Genomic DNA, 10,466 nt, shown 5'->3' with positions numbered 1-10,466 from the left:
TTTGTATACATATGAAAGATTAGTAAAATGGAAAGTGATTTTATGTCTGAATACATACAGCGAGACCAAAAGCGGGCAGCTATGCACTTCTTAGCATCACTATTTAAAACGATGTGGAAGAATTGAAAAAGAGTCAGAAAAAAGCTCTTCCTCTAGTTACTTAGTATCTAAGGTGAAGATCTTTTGGTAAGAGAATTAAGGAGCTTTGTCTTGGTTTTTGAGAAAGACATAGGAGAAATTGTTTTAGTCATTAAGGTCATAGCGATCAGGAGAGGTGCCTGAGGACTGGAAGAAAGCAAATGTCACTCCAATCTTCAGAAAGGGCAAGAAGGAGGACCCAGCAATCAGTCAGCCTCGTCTCCATCCCTGGAAAGGTGATGGAGCAGCTCATCCTGGACACCACTTCCGAGCATACAAAGGATAAGGTGATCAGGAGTAGTCAACATGGATTCACAAAGGTAATGCTTAGCTATCAGCTTTAGCTGATACCTACCTTGACTTCAGTAAGGCTTTTGACACCGTCTCCCGTAACATCCTCATAGGCAACCTGATGAAGTATGGGCTGGTTGAGCAGACAGAGAACTGGCAGAAAGGAAGAGCTCAGAGGGTTGTGATCAGTGGCACAGAGGCCTGTTGGAGGCCTGTAGCTAGTAGTATCCCCTAAGGGTAAATACTCAGTCCAATCCTATTCAACTTATTCATCAATGACCTGGATGAAGGGACAGAGTGTCTCCTCAGCAAGTCTGCTGATGGTACAAAACTGGGAGGAGTGGCAGCAGTGTGCTGCCATTCAGAGGGACAGGTTGTAGGGGTGGGCAGAGGGGAACCTCATGGAGTTCAAGAAAGGGAAGTGCAGGGACCTGCACCTGGGGAGGGGAGGAATAACCACATGAACCAGTACGGACTGGGGGCTGACCTGCTGGAAAGCAGCTCTACAAAGAGAGACCTGGGAGACCTGGTGAACAACAAGCTGACCATGAGCCAGAAGTGTGCCCCTGTGGCCAAGAAGGCCAATGGTGTCCTGGGGTGCATTACAAGGAACATTGCCAGCAGGTCAAAGGAGGTGATGCCCCCCATCTGCTCAGCCTTGGTGAGGCCACACCTGGAGTACTCTGTCCAGTTCTGAGCTGCCCAGTACAAGAGATACTGAGCTTCTGGAGCAAGTCTAGCAAAGGTCCACTAAGATGATTAAGGGACTGGAGTGTCTTAGAGGCTTAGAGGAGAGGCTTAGAGAGCTGGGCCTGTTCAATGTGGGAGAGAGAGTGTCGAGGACAGGGCTAGACACTTCTCAGTGGTACCCAGAAACAGGATGAGAGGTAACAGGCACAAACAAATACAAGAACATAAGGAAAATCTTTACTGGGAGGATGACAGAACACTGGCTTGGGTTTCCCATGGAGGTTGTGAAGTTGCTGTTCTCAGAGATACTAAAAGCTGTATAGAGGGCTTCCTGGACAGCATGCTTTATGTGACCTTGTTTGATCAGAGGTGTTGGACTAGATGATCTCTGAAGGTCCCTTCCAACCTCAACAACTCTGTGATTCTATGGTTACGTCAAAGAAATGAGAAAGGTGACAGAAGAAGTAAGGATTGGAATCCGAAGACAGACAAAATTAGGTGTTTAGTTGATAACAATAAACCACTGGAACATTTTAAATTGAAATGATAGACTCCTCACAATGGTGACAAGACTACCCATATACAGGAATGAATGCTGAAGCACATTACCCCAAGTATCTCTCCAGAATCCAATTCTTTCTCATTTTAGAGCAAGTGAGAGAGATGAAATGGGAGCTTAAAAAGGGAATTCTGAGCCCTACTTATACTTTTAACATAATGAGAAGTGCCTGCTTTGGAAGCCCTTGTGCCTTCATCAGCAAAAACACAAGTCCAAGAAATGCATCTGTTGTTATCACTCTGGTATCAATAAAAGGAAATTGAAAATCAGGAGGGGAAAGGTGAACACAGTTTTTGTTCCCAGTGAAGGAGAACTTTCCAAAGTAAACGGGGGAAGACACCTCTTTTCATACATGTTTTTGTATTAAACAAGATTTTCTTGTTTGAGATCCAACTTTTATATCTGAAAGAAATGAAGCTTGTGCAGTGGGTATATATGCAAAGCATAAAGTATTCCTTCTGCAAGCCCACAAGATACAGTTGTCGTTCCATCCAATTATTGAAAGTAGCACATGGTCAAACAGCTTTATTTGCTGCTGAATCAATCTCTCCCTCATTTTTCTTACAGATAAAAGATTTTAAACTGGTTATATCAAATGATAGGATAGAGAAGAAATTCTCAAGTGCAATTACAATGATACCATGTTCATCATGTGTGGCTGTTAAGGAAAGTCTTAATTATTAGTACTTTGTACATAGTATTCTGGCCTCTACCTTTCTAAATTGATGCCATTTTGAATTTGCTGTGGTCACATAAGCATAAGAAAAACTCCTTTGAGCATCAGAGAAGTTATAATCAATATTTTTTGGCACTTTACTATTAAAAATGATAAAGGAAAACTAATAGACATTATGACTGTACATTTAAATTATTGGATTTGCTGGCTGCATGGATATTCATAAGGACAGATACAAGTGTCAATAGAAAATGTATCTCTCAGAACAACTGCTGCGTTTCTGTTCTCGCTGCACTGATCTTCAAGAGAGATCTATGTAACACCTATGAGAGACAAGTCTAGAAAGGAAAATTTATTGGATAAGAAAAATCATGGAGTTGATACTGGTTTCATGGCACGTTACAGTCTTCCCTATGCCTTCTCACTCAGCTCATCTCTGTTGGGTGGCTGTATAGTTTATCATCTGTCCTCTCCTTGGTAATGACCCAGTCTGATGATGCCCACCTGCCTCCTTCTGTGCTCCAGACAGGAAATAACTAACTGCCTTTTCTGGCAGACGTCCTCGCTGATCGACACCTAGCTAAACTCAGGAATCTGTTCTTGACATGCATCTAGCTCCAAAATACGCTGCTTTCTTTTCATAATCGAAGAAAAACTTGTAGAGCCTGACAGCTTTTCCCCATTTGTAATGGTTGAACTAAACAAGTATCTCTAATGCTGCAGCTGAAGCCCTGTGAGTGCGCAAGATTTATGCTCCAGCAAGGATATAAGGTTGATATTCATTTAGTCTCTTCTAAGAGAGGCAAAATCCTATTGTAAAAATTGAAACATTAGAGGCTGGACAGCGGAAAATATAAATGAGGAGACGATTTCTTACTGTTTCTGAAGAGTAAAATGCTCAGATGTTCTGCAAAAGGCTCAAATATTTTTTGTGGCTTTGAAGCAGGGAAATATTCCCCGCCAGCTGGATTCTTTCTGTAAATATTACTGTAGTGACCAAGGTTTACATCTTCCATCTGCCCACTTTCTATAATGTCAAGTTGAGGAAGATTTAAAATGATTTCTTGTCCTGAATTCATTTTTCTGTGTAACCTGGCAGAAGCATCCTGGCCACCATCTAAAATGAACTGCTGCACAGTGCTGCTGCAGCAGTCCTGGTATCATCTGTGGTAGGGTTAGACTTCTCAAATTTTAGGTGCACTTAACAACTTACTGTAACTTCTACATCTTCATTCTCCAGATATTTTCAGGTAAGCAAAACTCATAATTGCAATTCAAGACTATTCTTACTCAAAGCAAATATTCTAATAGTTAAATTAACACAATTCTTTTGGATATAACGAGATATTACATTCTTACTGATCATTTTTTATTAAATTGTATGCGTGCAGAAATTGTAAGCAACATAATAAAAGGTGTAAGCTAGGGGCCAGATTTCAAGTCAGTTCTTTTGCACTCAATTGATTTGTCATGCTAAAAAAAAATCTGACTTGGCTGAATAGTAAAAAAAATAAGGCATTGGAATATAGATAATTTGAATATATTTTTATAATTTAAATGTTATATGTGAGACACTGAACTCTAATGCAAAATGAAATTCTATTGCCTGCTAGTATTTCAAACTATTGATTTCTTCTTCTAGCTATCTAATTATTTCTACAATATCCAATATTTAGCATTATACATCAACTATTTATTATGGTTTGAAATGTTACTGAAAATAAAGTTTTGATGTTATACTTGTTTCCTTTGAAGTCATAGCTGCTGAGCTGAGAGGAGACTTGTTATGTGCAGGTATTTGCATGAAGGCATCAGCATACGGTAGCCATGAAATGGTAAGCGATGTCCACCAAGTTAATTGCTGTCTCCTTCACACACATGAAGTGGTATCTTGATTTTTAGCTATATGGATGATCTTTCAGTAGAAAATGTCTTCTTTTGCTGCAATTTGAGTAAATTTATATGGAAATCATAGCGAGAAAATAAATATGAACAACAGTGATAATAGGCAAGTCACTCCTCACATTGCACAAGTTTTCCAGCAATGTCTCTGTTAATATTGCTGCTTAGTCGTCTATTTTCAGCGTAAATTCCACTTTTCCTTCGTATGGATCATGAACATTATCAGAGATAATTCCGGTTCCAACCACTCTGCACACTATTTTAAATTCTTCATTCCTTGTAATGTTGAGAAGTTTCACAGCTACCAGAGGATTGCTGTAGGTGGGCTAGGAGAAAGAAAAGCCGTGAGGTGCTTTAATTCTACACTATCAATTTAGATACACAGCACTAAAATTAAACTTCTGTCCAGTTCACGTAAGATGACAGAAATGCTCCAGAGATGTCATCTTACAAGAAAAGCAAGTACCCGGGCACCCACCTGGGCCTTTTTTCCGTAATAAGGGAAGTAGTGCAGGTTAAAGGTGCCATTCGTGGGGTAGTAGTCTACTTCAAGGGGGCGAGAATCGTCACCCTGTTTGTAAAGAAAGAAGGCACATCTATAAAACTGTAAGCCAGCCCTGTACAAATGCTTTATTGCTGGCAAAACCATATAAAATGTATTGAAACTCAGCAGCCTATTCAGTGCCAGTCTTGGGTATATTTTTCAAATAAAAATGGAAATCTCCCTCTACTGCTGCCAAGAAAAACAGCCAAGTGTTCATACGGCAGCAATGAATTCAATGAATTAGAATCGGCTGAAATTTGCAGAAAGCCTGAAGGAGTTGCTCTGGATTTATGAACTTCCCTATCAGGAACAGAAAACAACAAGCAAATGTCTTATTAAAGCAAATATATTTCACTGTTATAATTTCTGCAGCACAGAAAAGCATTTTTTTTCAAGTGATTTAAAACAAAGCACAGTTCTGGTTCTTAGGTTGCTTAGCAGTGCCAAAGGGTGCACAGAGTTAAGAGGAATCCTACTGCATTTTGCCAGAACGATCTGATTTCCGTGAATCATCTCCCTGATCCCTCCGGTCACAGCTGCACTTTGCTTGCTGCCGCCGCTGCCGTGCTTGAAATCTTTGAAGCCTGGACCCCACATACTCACCATGTAGGTGCAGTCCACTCTCGGTGCAGTGCCGTTGCCAGGGTAAAATTTGATAATCTGAAGCAGAAAACACACGTTACTCATCTTGGAGATTGTTGTGAGATAAAATGAGCAAAGGATTAACACAGGGTCAGATGCTGCTTGATGTGCTGCTCGGTAAGGCACCGTCCAGCAGATCACTTCACCGTATGTAGCTGTGAGGAAAAAAAAAAACCCCGCGTCATGCAGCGGGACATCTCCTGAGCAGCCCTGGGTGCGCTGCCCGCGATGGGAAACGCCGGGGCTCGCTTCCGTCCCCGGCACACAGCGCGGCGCCTACTGCCAAATCCCACGGACTCGCCTGCATGCGACGGCTGCTCTTCCCGGTGCCCAGGCAGCGGAGGTCTGTTCAAGCAGCTAGTTGCATGTTTTAAAAAAAAAAAAAAAAAAAAAAAAAAAAAAAAAAGAAAGAAAAAGCTGTATCGCCTGTGCTTTCCATTACACGTGGTTATCAGAAAACCGTGGCACTGGCGAAAACTCCTGGGCCCATTTTATCCTATGAAAATATCAGGACCACGTTCTGTAGCAGCGAAGACAAAAGAAGGGAGCACCCGCAAGGCAATACAAACATGCTTTTCTCCTTCCAGGGCTGGCATGCAGCCTTGATGAAGAAAGAAAAGGCCTTTTGGGTGGGAGAGCCTGCATTTCATCTGCAAAAACTGCGTGCATTTCACCTGCAAAAATTGGGTGCACATCTCTCCCCTTGGAGCTGGATCTTGCAGACTCCTGAAAATGCACATCACCAGCGACTACAGTGCAAGCCGAAGCAAACAAGTAATTTTGTCGGTCAGTGACTGGTAATGAGTATGAATACTTTTCACTGATGTACTGAAACTGAATCGGAAGCCCCAGGCTCTTACCTGAACACAAAACCAAAATAGTCGTCCCTTTTTCTATGTCCTCACAAATTTAAAGGAAGCTCGGAAGACTTCCTTTTCCCTCTTCAAATAATGTGTTGTTGGTTTTTACTGAGGAAACACCTACTAGTCTTGAATTTTACTTTTATAGATTCAGCTAATGATACATTTTGCAGCACAGAGAAGAAAGATGTGCAAGAACTGCACCTCTGAAATCCCTCCGTTTACAGCCACATCCTGACACTTCAGCTGCAGGCGCAGGGTGCTGCAATTGCAGCAGATAACCTGTGTTATCTGCTAGCTTGTCAGACGGTAGCACTGTGGAGATGCTGACAAATCTAAACAAAACCCAAAGCTTCAAAGACTCTGTTTGGAAACCACTTTGCCCTCTATTACTTTCCTAGACGCAATGAAAAAAAATCTCACTATTTTTCTAGTAACCTGGCAGGTCTCTTAGAAAAAGCATGATATTAGTTTGCCTTGTCAGCACAAAGCAGAGTTTAATGTTGGTGGCAACAGATTATATAGCAAGTCCCCAATATCTGATGAATCCTCTCCTGTGCAGCATTTGAGATCATACTTACCCTGTTCATTTTTATAATTAAACAGGGTTTTCCTTCTGGAAATCCAAAAGTAGGATCAGTGAGGCCAGAGCAGTTTTGAAGCATATCCGATGTAAATTTGCAGGATAGTTTTGTTTTATTTGGGCCATCAAAGGTGTCCTGGATGAAGTATGTGTCACTCGTGCAGTTGATGTTCAGGTGCTGAGCAGCTGGCGTGTACGCTGGATGGGCGAAGGAAGAAAGAAAAATTCCGCTCTGAAGTTTTCCATGTGTCAGTTAGACATCCCAAAATCATGTTGGAGGGTATATCATGGGGGGGGGGGGGGAGTTTACTTCAAGAGAAAATGAGGTTAGATGGCATGAGGAAAATTTAATTATTCTGGAATACTGAGGCCCCCAAAAATATAAAGCTCGAATCGAGTTAAGGCTGGCGATTTGCGCTGCCAGCTCCGTACGAAGCTCACTTCTGGCATAACCGTTCTCAGTGCGAGCACTGGCAGCGCAGCGGTACGAAATCGAGCCTCGCGAGAGGTGCGGAGGGCTTGGGGCAGGGGGCAGGCGAGGCGAGCGTCGTCGGCAGCGCGCGGGACGCCCGCGGTCCCAGGCAGTGCCGGACTCGGTGGGGGTACCTGCGAGGAAGGTCTGAAGAGTGCTCACGAATCCCTCCCAGGTTGCGTTGTCGGACACGTTGTAGCGGATTTGCAGTCCTCTCTCCCCGTAGACGTCCGGCCGCATGGTCACCCCTGGGCGAGGGAAGGCAGAGGGGAGCGGGGACCTTCCAGCGGACGCGCTGCTGCCAGTCCCGCCTCAGCCCCACGCGGCCCGACGGAGAACCCGAGCGGCCGCCGAGCTTACCTGGGGACTTCAGCTGGTCCTGGTAGTCCGGCTCGTACGGGTTCAGCGTCCGCATCAAGGAGTACAGGGAGAGCGAGAAGAGCCCCGTCATCACCACGTAGAAAGCGAGGTAGTACAGGCTGATCCACACTGCGGAAGAAACGCCGGTTAACACGCTCGAGTGGTCTGACGTTTCGGAGGCCGCGCAGCTTCACGCGCTGAGACCACCTGTCTGCTCGCTGCACGCCTCGAGCAAAACAGCCAGCGTATTTCACTGACCAAAACACGCTGCCAAAATTATCATTTAGGTCACAGATTTCGGGGTTATTTCAAGCGCAGTCGGTTTTAGACCGGTATCCCTTCATTGCCTTTCACATCTGAAACCACCTTCAGCAAAATGCAACCTCTTGGTGCTTTACTGCCCCGGCACGAGATTCAGAGCGACGCTGCGTTTCCTTATACCCGTGCGCAGCGTGTCTCGTGCACCGCGCTACCGGAGCCCGGGGAGCGCTTCGGGTGGGCAGCGCGTTGCCCTTCCCGCGGTCCTCGGCACCTCTTCGGACCTCCTCCTCTCCGAGCCGGAGAGGGTCACGTTTCAGTTTGGTTTTCGGTAAAATCTGAGTTCTCAGAGTGGCCGGTAAACTCTGCCAGCAGATTTCACGTGAGGGATATTTCTTCTAGAAACCCACAGCTACCGTTACGATCTGCGGGAAGAACGGGGACCTTCTTTAAAACACGTAGAGCAGCGCTGTCCGGAATATAGACCCTAAACCGTACTGTCGGTGTAGACACCAGCCTGGCTGCGGACAGCGCGGTTCAGCTGGAATACGCATGAGCGTGCTACGGTAAAAGAGAAGATCTATTAAACAGGCAACAATTTAGAGAAGGAACCTTGGAAAGGCGAAATGTGTTTTCAGAGAATTGCACAAAAATTATTTTCTCACGCTTTCCCAGCTAGGTCTACAGAGGAAAAGCACAGATCATGCTGCTGCCTTTGCATAAATACAGTGAGACCTGATTTCTGCAGGCCGGAGTAATGTAAACCCTCCAAGTAAACTAAGTAAAATTACCCGTACACCAGAACTATAATCAACAATGCTAGAAACATATTATAAACAAAATCCATGGCTATTAATAAATTAACTAATGTGCTAGTTTGTTAGATTTTGTCCTTATGTAATATTTGGGCCAATATTTGTTTTAAAATATACTTTTAGGAACCACCCAGCTCAATGTTTTGATCTAATTTATTCAATTTAATTCAAATTAATTTCTTGTCTTCTTCTTGTCCTGTTGTCTAGATTACAGAGGACCCCTAAACCAGTCTCTAAAACCTGTTTATTTCTGAAACAGTTTTGAAATACAAAGTCCTATTCTGTAATTTCACCCCAACAGCAGTGTAGCAAACAGACTTCTGCTTTAACAACACATCTCATCGGCTCCAGAGGTGATTCAGAAACATGTGGGAAAACTGATACTTTCAATAATTATGAGAAAGCTATCACCGCATCCTATCCCGCTCTGAAGGAGGTCCCACCCTCCTCAAGACTTTTGAGGACACCAGAATGAAGAGAAGACTCTCGTGGGTGAAAACATACCCCAGTTAATTAAGGTCCTTCCCATAAACTGCTTCGTTTCTGGATTCCAGACGAAACGTCGGAAATTTTCCATCCGTTCACTGCAGGTCTTCTTTTCACTTAAAGTTGCCATTTTCTCACAAAATTTCCCTGAAAGGTGTCTTCCTCAGCCCCTAAGAAATTCAACAGCTGCACAAACAGTTGTCCAAGAAAAATACTTTGTTTTTTATACCTTCTTCTCTCCTGAAGGTCAAGGAGATTGCTTCCTACCCCTGCAAAAGCACCTACTTGCAACTACCAATCTGCAGCAGATACTGACCTTTATAAACAGTGTTGATAGTGTTCAGGGTTCAGATTGGCAAAAGAAAGTTAGTTCCTATCGAATGCCCTTCTACTTTCTCTTGAGTACCTTGGTAGGTCTGCAGAGTTGTGTGTTTTGTAGAGTGCCTCTAATGCTTGTGATATATATTCAGCGTGATAGCTGTTATCAAGGCAGATAAAGCAAAGGAGAACTTGTTTCTCTATGTTTTTTTTTTCTTCATTTAACTTGCAAATACTGGGTATGATTCTCCCATTACAACCTGTATACATCTGTTCAGATACATGGGATTGCAGCTGGAATGTATGTGGTAGAATTGACTCTGTTACCTGTAGCGTTTGCCTTGTTTCACAGCTGGGCAATTTAAGACCAATATTTTTCTCCTTGTTTTCTACAGGGAATGTTTTTATGTGATCTCTGATAATGCTAACTCAGATACAGAGGATATCCATATCTTTTTTTGAATATCCCTGCCTCTTTCTCAGCATACCACCAACAAAACCAGAAAAAAAGACAAGGAATAATTAAAAATACTGTATAGTAAAGGATAGTTTTGCCACACAGGTATATATAAAGAGGCAGAGCTGCGATTACCTGGGTATAATTTATCTGCCATTCCCATTTGCTTTGCAGGCAAAGGCTCTGATACATTCAGAGATACGTGCTTAACCCTGCGCTTGGTGAGCAGCTCATCCAAAACCAGCCGTGTCCCAGGTGGCACCAGTGAGAGCCTTCATGATCTTTCATTCATTCCCAGGTTTGGTTGGTCTTTTCTCATGCAATTGCACTGCGTGTGCATGCATGTGTATATGTGAGCGTGGGGCAAAGGCAGTGCCTGTGCTGATGCTGTTCCAAGGGGGAAAGGGCTGAGGCA

At 43.5% G+C, this 10,466-nt stretch overlaps 1 protein-coding gene across 1 annotated transcript; it reads right to left on the bottom strand.

Moving 5' to 3' along the window:
- Positions 1 to 4,420: 4,420 nt before the first annotated feature.
- ATP4B (ATPase H+/K+ transporting subunit beta) lies at positions 4,421 to 9,406 on the bottom strand. The gene is made up of 7 exons (XM_062575380.1): positions 9,295 to 9,406; positions 7,718 to 7,846; positions 7,492 to 7,605; positions 6,884 to 7,083; positions 5,404 to 5,460; positions 4,735 to 4,827; positions 4,421 to 4,582 (listed from the first exon to the last, which is right to left on the bottom strand). Exons 1-7 carry the CDS (start codon positions 9,404 to 9,406, stop codon positions 4,421 to 4,423), a joined length of 867 nt encoding a protein of 288 aa, XP_062431364.1.
- Positions 9,407 to 10,466: the final 1,060 nt, after the last annotated feature.

The sequence above is a fragment of the Rhea pennata genome, chromosome 1, assembly GCF_028389875.1.
Source record: "Rhea pennata isolate bPtePen1 chromosome 1, bPtePen1.pri, whole genome shotgun sequence".
Lineage (NCBI taxonomy): Eukaryota > Metazoa > Chordata > Aves > Rheiformes > Rheidae > Rhea > Rhea pennata.
This window is presented reverse-complemented; position numbering and strand designations above follow the sequence as displayed.

Coding starts and splice junctions, on each gene's coding strand:
- ATP4B (XM_062575380.1), bottom strand. CDS start 9,406: ATGGCAACTTTAAGTGAAAAGAAGACCTGCAGTGAACGGATGGAAAAT. Junction 7,847..9,294: donor AAGGACCTTAATTAACTGGG/GTATGTTTTCAC, acceptor TTTCTTCCGCAG/TGTGGATCAGCCTGTACTAC. Junction 4,828..5,403: donor GAGTGGACTGCACCTACATG/GTGAGTATGTGG, acceptor CTTTACAAACAG/GGTGACGATTCTCGCCCCCT.